Source organism: Sus scrofa, chromosome 3 (assembly GCF_000003025.6).
Source record: "Sus scrofa isolate TJ Tabasco breed Duroc chromosome 3, Sscrofa11.1, whole genome shotgun sequence".
Taxonomy (NCBI): domain Eukaryota; kingdom Metazoa; phylum Chordata; class Mammalia; order Artiodactyla; family Suidae; genus Sus; species Sus scrofa.
Genome location: NC_010445.4, coordinates 107,313,190 through 107,332,943, shown reverse-complemented (window position 1 = coordinate 107,332,943; position 19,754 = coordinate 107,313,190). Strand labels below are relative to the sequence as shown.

The window sequence follows — 19,754 nt, the reverse complement described above, 5'->3', positions numbered from 1 at the left end:
TGGTAGGCTCAGGAGATTTAATTGATATTAATATTATGTGCAATAGGAGGGAGTTCCTGTTGTGGCTCAGCAGGTTACAGACCCTACTAGTATCCATGAGAATGTGGGTTCAATCCATAGCCTAGCTCAGTGGGTTAAGGATATGGCATTGCCTTGAGCTGTGTTGTAGGTCAAAGTTGTGGCTCAGATTCCGTGTTGATGTGGCTTTGCCTTAGGCTGGCAGCAGCAGCTCCAATCCAACCCCTAGCCTGGAAACTCCTATATACTTACTGCAGGTGCGGCCCTGAGAAGCAACAACATAAAAAATGTGTATATATATATGAATGACAATGTCAACGTAAAAAATGTGTGTATATGTATGACAATGTATATATATATTGCATATATGCAATATGACAATTAACTGACAGTACTGAATAGTAGATCTACTAAAATCATAAACCAGGAGGTCCCGTTGTGGCTCAGGAGAAACGAACCTGACTAGTATCCATGAGGATGCAGATTTGATCCTTGCTCAGTGGGTTAAGGATCTGGCGTTGCTGTGGTGTAGGCTGGCAGCTGCAGTTGTGATTGGACCCCCTACCCTGGGAAATTCCATATGCCACACCTGCTGCCCTAAAAAAATAAATAAGCAAAATAAAATCATAAACCAAAACTGTGAATAAAAATATAACCTAGGACACAATTTTATACAAGGCTTTAAAGTTTTTTCTTATTAGAGTAACATGCTTAAGCTCCAATATAGGTATAGCAATTATAAAATCATTTTGTATTTGTGTTGGTTTCTTGATCTCTTTCATTGGCCTGAATGCATTGTAACTAAAATGGAACAGTGGAATTTATCCCTTCAGTGTGAAACGTGTGTTTGTTTTGTTTTGCTGCACAGTCAATTCCGGTTTAGATTTAAGTACACATAGATTTCATTTCATTTTCATCCGAATGAACTAGAATTACTTTGCCTTTGCTCGTTGTTTTTTTTTTTTTCTTGTTTTTTTTTTTTCTGTCTTTTTGTGGCCACATCCGGAGCATATGGAGGTTCCCAGGCCAGAGGTCTAATCACAGCTGTAGCTGCCGGCTGACACCACAGGCACAGCCACACCAGATCCAAGCAGCGTCTGTGACCTACACCACGGCTCACTGCAATGCCTGATCCTTAACCCACTGAGCAACGCCAGGGATGGAACCTGCAACATCATGGTTCCTAGTCAGATTCATCTCTGCTGCACCATGATGGGAACTCCTACTTTGCCTTTGCTCTTGTTGCTTGTTAAATAAGAAAAAGTGTCTTTACATATCTAAGAAGTTGCCAAGTACCAACAAAGTGGTCTTGTTCATTGCAGATTACTCTTCTTTCATAGAAATCTAGACCTTGTCTAGGGACAGATCAGTAAGTTTCATTCTGAGTATACTATACTGACTGAGTTCTTCAAAGTGAAGTTCTGAGGCTGAATAGAAGCTTCAGAGAAAGGATTCTTCACCCAGTAATACACGAGTTGAAAGGGAGGGAAAATAATATTTTGTGCTGCAGTTTCTTTCAGTAAAACTTGAAACTTACTGATAGTCTTCCTCACTCAGAGGCCTGACATCAGTGGAAACATTTAAGATATTTCTTTCAAATAGTATTTTTTTTAAATCCACTTACATTTATTGCTATCTTTGTTGTTTACTTAGAAAATGACAAGGATATTATACCTGGTGTAGTAAGAAAAATTTATTTTAAATTAATCTTCTATGAGCTCCCATCATGGCTCAGTGGATTAAGGGCCTGATCTAGTCTTTCGTGAGGATGCAGGTTCAATCCCAGGCCTTGCTCAGTGGGTTAAGGATCCAGTGTTGCCTCAAGCTGCAGCGTAACTTGAAGATGCAGTTCGGATCCAGTGTTGTGGTTGTGGCAGCTACAGCTCCAGTTCGACTGCTAGCCCAGAACTTCCATATGCAGCAGGTGCAGCTGTAAAAAGAAAAATAAATCAGTAAATAAAACTAGTCTTCTGGGAGTTCCCGTCGTGGCGCAGTGGTTAACGAATCCGACCAGGAACCATGAGGTTGCGGGTTCGGTCCCTGCCTTTGCTCAGTGGGTTAACGATCCGGCGTTGCCGTGAGCTGTGGTGTAGGTTGCAGACGCGGCTCGGATCCTGCGTTGCTGTGGCTCTGGCCTAGGCCGGTGGCTACAGCTCCGATTCAACCCCTAGCTTGGGAACCTCCATATGCCGCGGGAGCGGCCCAAGAAATAGCAACAACAACAACAACAACAACAAAAGACAAAAAGACAAAAAAGACAAAAAAAAAAAAAAAAACCAAAAAAAAACTAGTCTTCTGTAATTCTGATTTCCTGTCCTAGAGTTGACAATCAAGCTGGCTGGTTCTTAACTGTGGCTTAATGTAAGATAGCTGTGCTTCTGGAGTGATTTGGAATCTTTCTCATTGTTTTCCAGTATTATTTATTTATTTATTTATTGTCCTTTTGCCTTTTTAGGGCCGCTCCCAAGGCATATGGAGGTTCCCAGGCTAGGGGTCGAATCAGAGCTGCTGCTGTGGCTTATACCACAGACCAAAGCAGTGCTTGATCTAAGATGCATCTGTGACAACGCTTGATCTTTAACCCACAGCTGACTGAGGCCAGGGATTGAACCCACATCCTCGTGGACACTGTGTTGAGTTCTTAACCCACTGAGCCACAGTGCAAATGCTGAAAAAAGGTTTTTATTTTTTTTTATTTTCATTTTTTGTCTTCTTAGGGCTGTATGGAAGTTCCTAGACTAGGGGTCTCATTGGAGCTGAAGCTGCCAGCCTGTACCACAGCCATAGCAACAGAAGATCTAAGCCACATCTGTGACCTACACCACAGCTTAAGGCAACACTGGGTCCTTAACCCACTAAGCCAGGGATTGAACCTGCATCCTCATGGATACTAATTGGGTTTGTTATTGCCAAGCCACAATGGGAACTCTCTCTTTTTTTTTTTTTTTTTAGAGGTTTTTAGAATCATGTAATGTTAAACCTGCAAAGAACTTTGAATAGGAAACTGGAGACCAGAAGATATTTACGATTTGCTGTATTAATTAGTAGTAGCTAAGCTAGGACTTGGCTTCAAAATGTAAACTTTATTATAATTAATTGCAGGAGTTGTCAGAACCAGACCATGATGTGACTCATAACTGAGGCACTCAATACTTGACGTTTAAGCAAAAAAAAAAAAAAAAATTGGGGGGGGTGCACACCCGTTAACTTCCCAGGCCAAGGATCAAACTCAAGCCACAGCAGTGACCCAAGCTGCTGCAGTGGCAAAACAGGATCCTTAAGCCACTGTGCCACAAGAGAACTCCAAAGCCAATTTTTTTTTAATGGCAGTTTTGAAAAGCTAACCTAGAAGTTAGGGTAATGTGCAAATTAAGCCCTTCTTTATATGATCTTTAGGGAAGGAAAGTCTGTGTTAAGAGTGTTCTGTTTTACTGTTGCCAAGTTTTCTAAAATACCACTCCACTCTTGTGACTTCTAGTTAACAACATTGATGGTTGTTTACTAGTGCATATTGTCTGGTCCTACAAATGTGTTTTTTCCCTAATTCCTGTATGACCTCAAGCAAGTCCTTTACTATTCCCAATTTTTCTTTAACCGGAAAATGTAACATATATACTACTGTGATTTTCTGTAACTTCTAAGGCACTGGTACAGACTGTAAACAGAATTTATTTTATAATGTGGGTAACAATATTTTCACTGCTTTTTAGAACTGACCTAAAAGAAAACTCCACACAATCTTTAATTTGCCAAATCTAAAGATAAATGATGTAATTATGTAAAGAAAAAAGTTAGCTGAAATAGCAAGGAACTGTTACTAGTCAGATTTAACCAGAACTAAGCATTAATATATGAAGCACTTAGCATAGATATGTTGTGATTTAAATGAAGGAATGTATGAATAAAAATACATGAAAAAGTGGGAAAAACTGTTTATGATTTTCCTTTTAGCAATTAAACTGTGTCTCATGGTTTATATATATAATATGTAATGGCTTTAAAAAGAATTTATATAGGAGTTCCCATCGTGGCTCAGCAGAAACGAATCTGACTAGTATCCATGAGGACGCAGGTTCGATCCTTGGCCTTGCTCAGTGGGTTAAGATCCAGCATTGCTATGAACTGTGGTGTAGGTCACAGACACAGCTCAGATCTGGCATTGCTGTGGTGTAGGCTGGCAGCTATAGCTCTGATTCGGCCCATAATCTGGGAACCTCCATATATGCTGCAGGTGTGGCCCTAAAAAAGACTTAAAAAAAATTTTTTTTTAAATGCCATGGTTAAGGGTCTGGTGAGATTTCATTATAATGGAATTGACAAGGAAATTTGATTATTTCTGTGATAGACAGCATTTTAAGATAATAACTGGAATTACAACTAGTAGCATTATGTCAGGACAAATCAGATTTCTAGGAATTTTGTACAATTTCTGAAATGCAATGAAACACGTATTAGTAACATATATATACAAATGTATTGCTTTTTTTATTAAAGTATAGTTGATTTACAGTGTTGTGCCATAGTATTGCTTCTTCTTTGATAATACTTAACCATGTCATTTAATATATCAAATCAGTATAGTTAGTTTAACATCTTGTTTTTATAATGAGAGAGAACAGATTTTTGGAGATGTTCCAGGGCCCTCTGGAAAATCCCAAAATTAGTTCACATAAAGACTTCATTTACAATTTGGTTAACCAAAGCAGTGATGTCAGATGTTAAAGCTAAATACGGAAGGTTACATAGTTATGAACAAAACTTAGTTCTTTTAATATTGAGAAGATTAGATTTTCTTAAATAATCAAAGGCTCAAAGACAACATGAAGCATAGTAGATTCTTTTGGTAAGACTCAAAATTGTTGCTATCCATGCATATTACTAAAGGGATAAACTTTCATAGTCCGTTATTGCTAGCAGCCTGAGGAGTTCCTGTTGTGGCTCAGCAGGTTAAGAATCTGACTAGTATCCATGAGTTTGCGGGTTCAGTCCTTGGTCTTGCTCATGGGTTAAAAGATCCGCGTTGGAGTTACGGTCGTGGCTCAGCAGAAAATGAATCTGATTAGTAACAATGAGGATGCAGCTTCCATCCCTGGCCTTGCTCAGTGCGTTAAGGATCCGTTGCTGCTGTGAGCTGTGGTGTAGGTAGAAGATGAGGCTCGGATCCCACGTTGCTGTGGCTGTAGTGTAGGCCAGTGGCTACAGCTAAATTGGGCCCCTAGCAGCTGGGAACCTCCACATGCCGAGGGTTGACTCTAAAAAGAACAACAACAACAGCAAAAAAAGGATCTGGCATTGCTGCAACCTGCAGTGTAGGTTGCCCACATAGTTTGGATCTGGAGTTGCTGTGGCTGTGGGCGTAGTCTAGCATTTGCAGCTCCAATTAGACCCCTAGCCTGGGAACTTCCATATGCTGCAGGTATGGAATGACATGATAAGACAAAAAAAAAAAAGAAAAGAAAAGAAAAGAAAGCAGACTGAAAGTCTAACAAATCTTTATCCTTCTAACAGAAAACAAAATTCTAATTTTGCATGAGTGTACTTTTTTTTTTTTTTGCCTTTTCTAGGGCGGCTCCCGAGGCATATGGAGGTTCCCAGGCTAGGGGTCTAATCAGAGCTGTAGCTGCCCGCCTAGGCCACAGTCACAGCAGCATCAGATCCAAGCCAGGTCTGCGACCTACACCACAGCTCACGGCAACACCAGATCCTTAACCCACTGGGGAAGGCCAGGGATCAAACCTGCAACCTCATGGTTCCTAGTCGGATTTGTTGACCACTGAGCCACGACAGGGAACTCCACGAGTGTAGTTTTAATATAAAAATTCTTTTTTTTTTTTTTTTTTTTTTGTCTTTTAGGGCTGCACCCAAGGTATATGGAGGTTCCCAGGCTAGGGGTCCCATTCAGAGCTATAGCCGCTGGCCTACACCACACCCACAGCAGTTCGGTATCTGAGCCCTGTCTGCAACCTACACCACAGTTCACAGCAATGCCAGATCCTTAACCAACTGAGTGAGGCCAGGAATTGAACTTACCTCCTCATGGATGCTAGTCGGGTTCGTTAACCGCTGAGCCATAATGGGAAATCCCCAAAATTCATTTTTTTTAAACTTAAATTTATGCCAATCTTAGCTAGCTTGACCATGCATGAAGTTCATTTCCCAGGATTCCTTTTCCACAAACCTTCTACAATTTTGTCCTTTTTTTTTTTTTTTTTTTTTTTTTCTCTTTAGGGCCATATCTGTGGCATATGGAAGTTCCCAGGCTGGGGTTCAAATGGTAGCTGCAGCTGCTGGCCTATACCACAGCCACAGCAGTGCAGGAACCAAGCTGCATCTGTGACCTACACAGATCACAGGCCATGCTGCATCCTTAACCTACTGAGCGAGGCCAGGGATTGAACCCCGAATCCTCATGGATACTAGTCGGATTCGTTTCCCCTGTGCCACAACGTGAACTCTTTTTTTTTTTTTTTTTTTCTTTTTAGGGCTGCACCCGCAGCATATGGAAGTTCCCAGGCTGGGGGTCAAATTGGAGCTATAGCTGCCAGCCTATTCCACAGCCACAGCAATGCAGGATCCTTACCCACTGATTGAGGCCAGGGATCAAACCCACATACTATTGGATCCTAGTCGGATTTGTTAACCACTGAGCCAATAAGGAAACTCCATGTTTTTCTAACAGCTTTTAAGTGCTAAGTTTGTACTTGCCAAATTTGTGGCTTTGGTTTTGGAGATTGCTATTTTAAAAAGGCTTTACAGGAGTTCCTGTCACGGCTCAGTGGTTTACGAATCTGACTAGGAACGATGAGGTTGCAGGTTCGATCCTGGCCTCGCTCAGTGGGTTAAGGATCTGGCGTTGCTGTGAGCTGTGGTGTAGGTCACAGATGAGCCTCGGATCCCGCGTTGCTGTGGCTCTGGTGTAGGCCTGTGGCTGTGGCTCCAATTAGACCCCTAGCCTGGAACCTCCATATGCAGCGGGTGGGGCCCTAGAAAAGACAAAAAATAAAATAAAAAAAAAAAATAAAAAGCCTTTATGTCATGTGCACATTAACAGAAACCAACAGTAACCTGGCCAAGAGAAGTCTTATGGAAACCACCAGCAGTTCCCAATGTGGAACTGGGAATGGGGAAAGGATTGAACCAGCAGAACCCAACAAATAGGCGAGAATTCTACCACTGAACCACCAATGCATACATGACCCCAACAAATAGGGATTGCAGATTGAGATTCCAGGCAAATGGGGAACTGGAGACTGCACCAAGGGCTAGGGGCTTGATCAGGTGGAACCATCTCCTTGCTCAAGCTGACTTGCCCTTGACTGGAAAGCCAATTAGATCAAGAGCTTCATACAAAGAGAGCGGACCTCAGTACCAAGAGGAACTCAACCCACAGACCTTGGAAGTGGAAAAGAAAAATCAAAAGTTTGTGGGTACCAATGCCTGTGTTTCTTATTGCCCCAGAGCTGTCAGAAGTTTCCTTTGGATCCCATCACTACCACCAGTGTTGTTAAAAAACAAAATCCAACTGAGTAAAATTTAAAGTTTTATTAGTTTATTCAGAGGTTAATGAATTGGGCAGAAATCCCATTTAGCAGATAGAAAGGAGCTCTGAGGGCCTGTACAGAATGAAAAATTTTCATAGACAGAAGGAAGTGGGATAAGAAAGTTATACTACCTAGAAGTGGATTAGTTGTAGCAAGGTCACTTTCCCTTAGGAGATGGCAGAAGCCAGGCAGATTATCTCACTAGCACTGATCAGGTGAGACATGAGACTTCACATAAGTGACTTCATTTGGGCCTGTTGTCTTGTTCTTAGCACTGTCAACTATAAAATATTTTTATATAAAAGATTGTATCTAGTAGCACATGTTCATACTTGGAGATCTTCAAATGATAATTATTTAATTCAAAATAATGCTCATGTTTTTCAGAATTCACACATTTTACCTTGGTTTATAGTTTTGTCCTCTTTTCTCCTAAGATCTCAGTGGTTCAATAGCATCCCCAGATGTCAAGTTAAACCTTGGTGGAGATTTTGTGAAAGAATCAACAGCTACTACATTTCTGAGACAAAGAGGATATGGCTGGCTTTTGGAAGTTGAAGATGATGACCCTGAAGATAACAAGCCACTCTTGTATGTAAAATATGTATTTTTTTGTTTTTTATTTTTGTTTTTTGCTTTTTAGGGCCACACCTGTGGCATGTGAAGGTTTGCAGGCTGGGGTCCAGTTGGAGCCACAGCTGCAGGCCTACACCACAGCCACAGCAACTCAGGATCTGAGCTACATCTGTGACCTACACCCACAGCTCACAGCAAGGCCAGGGATAGAACCCGAAACCTGATAGTTTGTAGTTGGATTGGTTTCCGCTATGCCACGAAAGGAACTCCTATTTTTTTGTTTTTAAAGCTAGTCTGCAGGATGATTATATTCTTTCATATTATTTAAAGATGGATATAGAAAACCTTCACTTTTTCATTCAAAAGTTTTAGCTATTTTTTCTTTTGTTTGTCTTTTTAAGGCCATATCTGAGGCATATGGAGGTTCCCAGGCTAGGGGTCTAATTGGAGCTGTAGCTACCAACCTACGCCACAGCCACAGCCACAGCAACGCCAGATCTGAGCTGAGTCTTTGATCTGCACCACAGCTCATGGCAACACTGGATCCTTAACACACTGAGCGACTGCGTCCTCATGGATACTAGTCAGATTCGTTTTCCGCTGAGCCAAAATGTGAACTCCTCCAAGTTTTAGCTATTTTAAATTTTACTACTACAGTTGATTCTTGAACAACACAGATTTGAACTGAGTGGATCTATTTATACATGGATTACGTCATTACATATTTGGAGATTTTTTTGGGAGATTTGCAGCAATTTGAAAAAATTCACAGACACACCATGTAGCCTAGAAATATTGAAAAAATTAAGAAAAAGCATTTCATGGATGCATAAAAAATAAGTAGGTGTACATGTAACATACAAAATTATGCTAATCACACATATTTATGTTATTGGTAAGGCTTCTGGTCAACAGAGGCTATTAGTAGTTAAGATTTAGGGATGTCAAAGTTATATGTGGTTCTTTAACTGTTGGGGAGATTGGTGCCCATAACCCCTGCATTGTTCATGGGTCAACTATAATTAGTAAAACTGAAATAACGAGAGAATAATTTTTACCTATTTAATAGCAGAAGTTAAAAGAATCATAATCATATATCACACACATAGATATTCCAAACTGTTAGGATTTATCTGGGTCTGTAGCTGTTTAAAATAAACATGCAACGTAAGTAAAAAGCGGTGTGCTTTGGTACTTGCAGTGAAAATTCAATTTAAGACTTCCAAAAAGGTTTTCCTCCAAACCCTCTCCCATATAGAAATTCTAGGACTACCACTGGAAGGAGTATAGGGATACTTTCACTTTCTTTATACTACATGAATTTTTTAAATGATTATGATAGGGATAAAAAAGTGAAGAATTTAACAATTTTGGAAAGAAGACCTATAGCTTTGTAAAATCAAGGCATTACCAAGTTATTCTCTGTAGTAATTATTGGTAGATAAACTAATAAAACATCCCCTTCTTCCTTCCTTCCTCCTTCCTTCTTTCTTTTCTTCTTTCTCTCTTTTTGCTTTTTTAAGGGCTGCACTTGCAGCATATGGAAGTTCCCAGGCTAGGGATCGAACCACAGCTGAAGCTGCAGGCCTATGCCACAGCCACAGCAACACCGGATCTGAGCCACATCTGCGGACCCCTACCGCAGCTTATGGCAACACCAGATCCTTAACCCACTGAGTGAGGCCAGGGATTGAACCCTCATCCTCATAGATCCTAGTCAGGTTCATTTCCACTGAGCCACAACGGGAACTCCCAGAACATTCTGTTTCTTAATGTTTATACACCGTATTTCATAAAATCTAAGATGGTATGGATTATGAGATGCAGTTACTTTACATTTATTGATGAGGAAGAAGAAGTACCTAATACAGCATAAAGCTAGAACATCAAAGGGCTAACTTATCTCCTTATAAGGATAAATGAGAACCTACCATACAAAAAGAGACAGCAAGTAAGTTTGCTTGTCTCAGTTTGGCACTGGGTAGGGTGTGGAGAAAAAAAAGTTCCCATGAGAATGTAGACCTCACAGCAGTTCTCACGTAGGATTGCAATCTGAATTATTAGTATGGTCACAAAAAGTCGCAAGCAGAGAATTTTACTGAAAGTCCTAAATTGGTAGTGTTTCCAGGAGACTGGCAGAAGGAAAGGCAGATGTTGGGAGCACTTGACTTCACTCCAGTTGACAACGATTATAAGATGCCAGCAACTGTGTAGTGCATCCCAAATTTAGAGATGTCGAAGTGTTGAAAATGTATACCCTGGAACCAGTGAAATGTGGTACTTCACATGCAAATATTTTGTTGACCTATCATGATACACATTATATTTAAACTTAAATTCTGTTGCAACTGTCTCAATATTCATAAGTGTGTGCCTTTTTAAGAATTTTTATTTTAAAATTATAGGGAAGAATTGGATATCGATCTAAAGGATATTTACTACAAAATCCGATGTGTTTTGATGCCAATGCCATCACTTGGTTTTAATAGACAAGTGGTGAGAGACAATCCTGACTTTTGGGGTCCCCTGGCTGTTGTTCTTTTCTTTTCCATGATATCTTTATATGGACAGTTTAGGGTAAGTATGTCTTAATTTATACATATTCCTAAATATTTTAAGAGTTTTAAATTTTAAAATAGCCAAATTTAACTGCAATACTTATGTTTGAGAAATGCTTTAGCTTTACCCATTATTTCTCACTTGTTTATTACTAGACCCATTCTTAATTAAACAAGTAAGGAATGCCTTGGATTAATGATTTCCAAATTCTTTTACATCATCATCCACATGAATAGTATTAATATTTGTATGTCAAGAGGCTAACTGGTTGGAACTCCTCCCAGCTGTCCATACCCTTTCTGATTTCCCCAAAGGATAACGAGTTTGAAACACAATATTCATAATCATATTCTTACCTTTTATTCATCTTTAGTTCTGTTTTTTATCTTTATTTATTTTTATTTATTTATTTATTTTGGCCGCCCCATGGCATATGGAGTTCCTGTGCTAGGCCGGGGATTGAATTTGTGTCCTAGTAATCCAGAGACGTGACTGATCCTGGTGTACCACAGTGGGAACTCCTAGTTCTGTTACTTAAAAATCAACTTTTTTTTTAAATTTTATTTTTTCCCGCTGTACAGCATGGGGATCAAGTTATTCTTACATGTATACATTTTTCCCCCACCCTTTGTTCTGTTGCAATATGAGTATCTAGACATAGTTCTCAATGCTACTCAGCAGGATCTCCTTGTAAATATATTCTAAGTTGTATCTGATAGCTCCAAGCTCCCGATTCCTCCCACTCCCTCCCCCTCCCATCAGGCAGCCACAAGTCTATTCTCCAAGTCCATGATTTTCTTTTCTGTGGAAAGGTTCATTTGTGCTGTATATTAGATTCCAGTTATAAGTGATATCATATGGTATTTGTCTTTCCGACTCATTTCACTCAGTATGAGATTCTCTAGTTCCATCCATGTTGCTGCAAATGGCATTATGTCATTCTTTTTTATGGCTGAGTAGTATTCCATTGTGTATATATACCACATCTTCCAATTGCAATCATCTGTCGATGGACATTTGGGTTGTTTCCATGTCTTGGCTATTGTGAATAGTGCTGCAGTGAACATGCAGGTGTTGTGTCTCTTTTAAGTAGAGTTTTGTCCGGATATATGCCCAAGAGTGGGATTGCGGGGTCATATGGAAGTTCTATGTGTAGGTTTCTAAGGTATCTCCAAACTGTTCTCCATAGTGGCTGTACCAGTTTCCATTCCCACCAACAGTGCAGGAGGGTTCCCTTTTCTCCACAGCCCCTCCAGCACTTGTTATTTGTGGACTTATTAATGATGGCCATTCTGACTGGTGTGAGGTGGTATCTCATGGTAGTTTTGATTTGCATTTCTCTTATAATCAGCGATGTTGAGCATTTTTTCATGTGTTTGCTAGCCGTCTGTATGTCTTCCTTGGAGAACAGTCTATTCAGGTCTTTTGCCCGTTTTTCCATTGATTGATTGGCTTTTTTGCTGTTGAGTTGTGTAAGTTGCTTATATATTCTAGAGATTAAGCCCTTGTCGGTTGCATCATTTGAAACTATGTTCTCCCATTCTGTAAGTTGTCTTTTTGTTTTCTTTTTGGTTTCCTTTGCTGTGCAAAAGCTTTTCAGTTTGATTAGGTCCCATTGGTTTATTTTTGCTCTTATTTCTATTGCTTTGGGAAAAATCAGCTTTTTAATAAACGATGACAAAGATTCCATCATTATTTGTTTCTGTATAATTCTTTGTCCTATTCTCAAAGGCTTCTTTTTTTTTTTTCGTTTTTGGGGCCACACCCTCGGCACATGGAGATTCCCAGGCTTGGGGTTTGAATTCGAGCTATAGCTGCTGGCCTACACCACAGCCACAGAAACACAGGATCTGAGCCACTTCTGCAGCCTACACCATGGCTCACAGCAATGCCACTGTGATCTGTAACCCATGAGTGAGGCCAGCCAGGGATTGAACCTGCAACCTCATGGTCCCTTGTTGGATTCGTTTCTGCTGCATCATGATGGGAATTCCACAAAGGCTTTTTTTTAATCATTAAAACATCATATACCTATCACTCCTTCATCCCCATTTAAGGCTTTAAGGAAATAAAAAATAACTCTTTACCACAGACTGATTGGGAAGCGAATTGGTTTTCTCTTGTTGCTGTAACAGATTTCCACAAGTTTAGTGGCTTAAAACAATGCAGATTTATTCTTTGGCAGTTGTATAAGTCAGAAATCCACATTTAGCGTTAAAGGGCTAAAATCAAAATGTCATCAGGGCTGGTTCCTCTGGAGCTTCCAGGATAGCGTCTGTTTCTTGCCTCTTCCTATGGCTAAAAGCTACAAACATTCCTTGGCTTCTGGCCACATCACTGCAATCTCTGATTCCATTTTTTCATTGCCTTCTTCTCTACTATTTCCCTCTGCCTCCTTTTTTAGAGGACAGTTGTGATTACATTTACTGCCTACCACATAAGCCAGAGTATTCTTTCCATAGTAAGGCATCTTAATATTATATAACACTAGTCCTATTAATATTTGCCTTATGTTCAGTAGTTGATATCAAGTATTAGTATCTCAGCATGAATTTTATCTATTTCATATAATCTTTCATTTGAACAGAGGGTTCTAAGGTTAAAAACAGGAGATTCTTCCCTCCATAGAATATTTCTTAATTTGGCCTTTTTTGTATGTGTGTCTTTTTAGGCCCACACCTGCGGCATATGGAAGTTCCCAGGCTAGAGGTCAAATCGGAGCTGGATCTGCTGGCCTACACCACAACAAGTGCCAGATCCTTAACCCACTGAGCAAGGCCAGGGATCGAACCCACATCCTCATGGATACTAGTAGGGTTTGTTACTGCTGAGCCATGATGGGAACTCCTAATTTGACTTTTTTTTTGTCCTTTTGCCTTTACTAGGGCTTTTCCTACGGCATATGGAGATTCCCAGGCTAGGAGTCTAATCAGAGCTGTAGCCACCGGCCTACTCCAGAGCCACAGCAACGGGAGATCCAGGCCATGTCTGCGACCTATACCACAGCTCATGGCAACGCTGGTTAACCCACTGAGCAAGGCCAGGGATCGAACCAGCAACCTCATGGTTCCTAGTTGGATTTGTTAGCCACTGAGCCATGACAGGAACTCCTAATTTGGCTTTGCTTGATATTTTCATATGACTGGATTGGGGTCATACATTTTTGTCAAGAATACCACAGAAGTGACATTGTATTCTTCTTACATGCTATCAGGGATTCCATGATATTGATATGTCTTATTATTGGTGCTAGTAACATATCCCTTGGTTAGGTGTTGGGGTAGTATCTGCCTGCCCAATTCCTCCACTTAAAATTGTTATTTCTTCCTTTATAATATAATAAGTACCTTATGGAGATACTTTGTGACTATGCAAACATCTCGTTTCTTATCAAACTTTAGTCACTAATTTAGCATCTATTAATGGATCTTTGATGCAACAGTTATGGAGTGGTGATTTTCCTCATTTCTTCCGCATGTATTGATTGGTATTCTCTTTGGAACAGCTATTCCTTCTTTGCCATTACTTAATCATTGATTTATTTTTGTCAGTACCGACTCAATGGATTTTTAAAAAATTTTCTGGACTATAATCCAATACTATCATTTATTTTATTGCTCAGGTGTTTTTACTTTTAGCCATTGGGAGTTCCTTTAGGTTAGCTTCTGTATCTTTTTAACATATCCCCATCCTTTTTTGAGCCCTTCCTTTCTTTCTGACTCCACAGAGTGTTCTGGGCTCACCACTTTTTTTTTTTTTTTTTTTCCCCCTCTTTTGGCCGACTGTGGCATATGGAGCTCCCAGGCCAGGGATCAGATCCAAGCCACAGTGGCAACCCAGGCTGTGGCATCGCTGGATCCCTAACCCACTGCGCTGGGCCAGGGATTGACATGGTGTCCTGTTGCTCCCAAGACGCTGCTGATCCCTCTGTGCCACAGTGGGAGCTCCTGGGCTCACCTTTTAAATTTTCCTTTTCCCAGGCCTGAATCAATCATTTGTCTAAAGTGTCCTAATTCCTTTTATTGGAGAATATTTAGAAACCAGGATCTGAGCAATAAGTGTGCTTATTTTGCTACTGGTTGTCATTATTTCTAGATTTCCCCCCCACCACCCCAGGCAGACAGAACTTGGAAATATATGCATGTATCATTATTATGCCAAGTCTCAGGAGTTAAAATTATCTGAAATGTCTTCCACATTCTATTACCTGGATGAATGTGTAGTTAATGTTAACTTTAGAGACCTCCTGAGAAGACTGGTAACTTGTTTCAGGGATGACTTTTCCTTGCAGAGCTATAAACCAGGGGTTGGAAGTCAACAGTTTGTTCTCTTTTTGCAGTAATCTTTTATCATAGATCTTGAAATACTGACATTTTCTTAGGCAATTGAACATTGCTAAAATTTCAATTTGGATGTAAAATATTATATATTATATTCTTATTAAGTTTTGGAAAGCTACTTGGGAATCCAAACTCTCTATGACCTGAAATTGGTCATACTAAAATATCTTATATGGCAGAGAATTGCATTTATGGGAAATTATCAGCTTATTTGCTATACAGATACTAACTGCTTAAATTTCTTTTTCTCTTAAGGTGGTCTCTTGGATTATCACCATTTGGATATTTGGTTCGTTAACAATTTTCTTACTGGCCAGAGTTCTTGGTGGAGAAGTAAGTGGTTAATTTTGAAAATAGCCTTTATTTTTTTATGGTAACTTTATTTTTGATACTGTAGATACTATCAGTAGCTATATTCATCATCATCTTTTCTTGTCCCAGAATTTCTTTTTTTTTTTTTTTTTTTTTGTCTTTTTAGGGCCACACCCATGACATATGGAAGTTCCCAGGCTAGGGGTCGAACAGAAGCTGTAGCTGACAGGCTGCACCACAGCCATAGCAATGCTAGATCTGAGCCACGTCTGTGACCTACACTGCAGCTCACAGCAATGCCAGATCCTTAACCCACTGAGCAAGGCCAAGGATTGAACCTGTGGATGCTAGTCAGATTCATTACTGCTGAGCCACAATGGGAACTTCTAGAATTACTCTTGTTACACTACTTCTTTTTAAGATAATAGACAAAATAAAAAATAAAAAAAATAAGATGATAGGCATATTAGTATTCATATTCAAAAATGTTATGAGAAATAAAGAGGAAAGAAAAATTGTTTCATAATAATTTACAGCTTTTTAGGAAGCCTACAGTTATTCTCTGTTGTAACAGTTCTCAGACTTCTTAACGTCAGGTCTCTAAAGAGATTTCTTTAAGTGGGTTGTATTTATGACTATTTACTGTGTTAGGGAGTTCACGTTGTGGCTCAGTGGTAATGAACCCGACAAGTATCCATGAGGACATGGGTTTGATCCCTGGCCTTGCTGAGTGGGTTAAGGATCTGGTGTTGCTGTGAGCTGCAGTGTAGGCCGCAGACTCGGCTTGGATCTGGTATTGCTTTGATTGTGGTGTAGGCCAGCAGCTTCAGTTCTGATTCAACCCCTAGTTTGGGAACTTCCATATGCCTCAGGTGTAGCCCTAAAAAGCAAAAAAAAAAAGAAAAGAAAAGAAAAAAAGCTGTCTACCACGTTAGAAGTGAAAATGAAAAATTTTAGTATGTATTTATTTAAAACTAAAACCAAGTATGTTTTAAGAAAACTATTTTTCAAAACAAAGTGAGAAAAGACATTGTTTTACATTTTTGCAAGTAGGTTTTTTTTTTTTTTTAGCGCTGCATCCACGGCATATGGAGGTTCCCAGGCTAGGGATTGAATCAGAGCTGTAGCTGCTCTCTACACCAGAGCCACAGCAATACCAGATCCAAGCCACATCTGCAGCCTACACCACAGCTCATGGAAATCCCAGATCCTTAACCCACTGAACAAGGAAGGCCAGGAATCGAACCTGCGTCCTCATGGATATTAGTCAGATTCATTTCTGCTGAGCCACAATGGAACTCCTTTGCAAGTGGTTTTAATGTCTGGCTTAGTAGAAACTGGATTCTAATACCTGCTTTTTGCATTCAGTTGTAATGATACATTGTTTTGGTTAAAGTATATGTAAAAAAATAAGACCTCACACAAAGAATTTGAAAAGGAAGAGTATTATTTTAGTACACTTTTTTAGATGATTGTGGATATTCTACTCTGATGCTGTACCAACACTTAACAAGTAATGTTTTTTTAAAGTTGTTTCCATAAGGATTCTCAAACCATATCAATGAACTTTTCATACTCTGTTTCATTAAAATTCACTTTGGATGGATCTTTTCACCCATGCTGATCATTTAGAAAACATCAGTTCACTGAGTTTTGCAGATTTTCCAAATATTTATTATAATATCAGAAAATCACATTCGTTAATATTACTACCAATCTCATCGGAAAAATCTGTATTGGAAAACTGTGAAGTTTACAGTGTTGGATACAAGTTTTCGAGACTTCAACTTCTTGAAAGGTAGAATTTTATAATTCGTAAGAAATATTGTCAATCATTTTCTTTGACGCAGTAGGCTCATTTTGTTCATCTTCATTCATGCTGCCTGCCAGTACCTAACACTGAATAACCATAGCTTGTTTTTCAGCTCTTCTTTCAAGTAAAAATAGTGTTCCATGGAAAAAACATCCAATTTAACTATTCACTCAAACAGTTATATAAGTATTCTTCCTTGGGATAACCACTGAATCAGAATAGAGCAGAGAGCTTTCTGTACACTTCACATTTTGTTGCATGGAGTATTAAAAAGATGTACACTCAAAGGTTGAGGTTTAATAAAATTAATCATTTTAATTGCTTCATTAAGGGACATTAAGCGAAACTGGCTTTTTTTTTCTTCTTCTATGAGTGTGTGTTAGTAAAGAACACAGTCACTACTAGTATAGTTCATGTTTGAGTCATGCTGAAGCTTTTGTTCTACTAGTACCAATATCGACCCAATTAAAAAGGCAAATAATGTTTTATTACTATTATAAAAAATAGCTTTAACATTCCATCCAGTCTTTCAGAAAAGTCTCTGGGACCTTGCGGTCTGTGGGCCACACCTTGAGAACCATTGCTCCATTAAATTTGACTTTATGAATTACCATAAACCTAGGAATTCCAGCACTCTGGATTTCAACACTCTGTGGTGAGAGTAAAGAACAAGGGATACCAGGCAGTTATGATGTGGGTGCTGACTCATATCTGGCTGACTCTATGAACATCAAATGCTAAATGCAGAACTCTTTTTTTTTTTTTCCCCTCTTTTTTAGGGCTGCACCTGTGGCATATGGAAGTTCGGGGTCGAATCAGAGTTGCAGCTGCCAGCCTACGCCACAGCAACACGGGATCAAGCTCCATCTCGATTTGTGCTGCAGCTTGTGGCAACGCCAGATCCTTAACCCATTGATTAAGGCCAGGGATTGAACCTGCATCCTCATGGATACTAGTTGGGTTCTTAACCCACTGAGCCACAGCAGGAACTCCTAAATGCAGAACTTTGGAGCCCTTTTCTCATACTTGGTGGAGAGGTTTCCAGGTCTGTTACTTAATCTTGTTCTGCTTTCCAGCTTCCAAAATTAAGTTTCTGTTCTCTCATCTTCTAATCTCCTGTTTGTGCCTCTTTTAAAAAAGGAATTTTTTCCCCCTTTTCCTTTTAGTGGAGTTTTGGGAGGAGATGGTATAGATGTATGTGCTCAATCCATCATCTTAACTTAAAATTCTTGAATAAATTTAGAGTAACATTTATCTATGTAACGTTTTCACTCTGCTCAAGGAAATTTAAAATGATTCTAACAGACTTAAAAATTACATTTATTCACATATTATTTCTTATAGACAAAATTTGTATGTAATTTTTTTAATCTTTATTTTTATGGTCACACCTGTGGCATATGGAGGTTACTGGTCCAGGGTGTGTGTCCAAGCTGTAGCTGTGACCTATGCTGCAGCTGTGGCAGTACCAGATCCTTTAATCCACTGCTCTAGGCAGGGATCAAACCTTCTCCTCTACAGTGATCCAGGCCACTGCAGTCAGATTCTTGACCCACTGAGACACAGTAGGAACTCCTTATATAATTTTTACATGAAAACAAATATCACTAAATGTTTTATTGGTAATTTAGGACTGTTGATATTAGAAGTTAAAAGATGTAGATCTTAGTTTGAACTCTCGCCAAGTAGCTTTCCTGTCCTGAACAAGGCACTTTGTCTCTCTAAAAATCAGTTTCTTCATAGTGGGGACAGTAATACTTCATAGGGTTGTTAATGCATTTGATCTTCACAGTATGTGAAGCGCTGTAACGGAACGTGGCACATAGTAGCCACTAAAAAATATTTTTCTTTTCAGTCTCTCTTGCCTGCTCTCCCTTCCCTTCTATTCTTCATTTGTCACATCTAGCTTCTCTAGATCTTGAATTTTTCATCTGAATAAGGTAGTTGTGGTCCTTTTAAATAATCCTCTTACAACAAAGGAAGTAGTGACCAAGGAATATAGTGAGGGCAATTGGATATATAAGTCTGAAGCTCAAAAGAAAGAGGAGGGCAGGAAATGTAGATTTTAGTATCGTCAAAATTGATGATAATTGAAATCCTGGTGGGTTGTTGAGAGTGGGAACATAAGAAACTGTATGATAACTTGAAATGTAATAGGTATGATACCTTTATGATTTTCTTGATTCTTATTTTTATGTAAGTTCAACAAAGTATATATGATGTTTATGGTGATTAAAATAAATATCTTGATTTCTATGATATTTACTTAAATTTTTGAAAATTCACAGGTTGCATATGGTCAAGTCCTTGGTGTTATAGGATATTCATTACTTCCTCTAATTGTAATAGCCCCTATACTTTTGGTGGTTGGATCATTTGAATTGGTGTCTACACTTATAAAAGTAAGTAATGTGTGTTATAAAAAATAGTTTACTGTTTCCCAGTAACAAAAGTATACTGTTGTCTCTCTATATATTCACAGGGGATTGGTCACAGGACCCCCTGCAGACACTCAAGTCCCTATATAAGATAGTGTAGTATTTACATATAACCTAAATCATCTCTAGATTACTTATGATACCTAAGACAATGTAA

The 19,754-nt window shown here is 39.2% G+C and overlaps 1 protein-coding gene across 1 annotated transcript in view; it reads left to right on the top strand.

The window, feature by feature from the left end:
* Nucleotides 1-19,754, top strand: part of YIPF4 (Yip1 domain family member 4) — a 40,433-nt gene that overhangs the window by 7,086 nt on the left and 13,593 nt on the right. The window contains exons 2-5 of the mRNA XM_021087657.1: nt 7,997-8,150; nt 10,541-10,712; nt 15,290-15,367; nt 19,448-19,561. Coding sequence (XP_020943316.1) covers nt 7,997-8,150; nt 10,541-10,712; nt 15,290-15,367; nt 19,448-19,561 — 518 coding nt within the window. The remainder of the gene's footprint in view (nt 1-7,996; nt 8,151-10,540; nt 10,713-15,289; nt 15,368-19,447; nt 19,562-19,754) is intronic.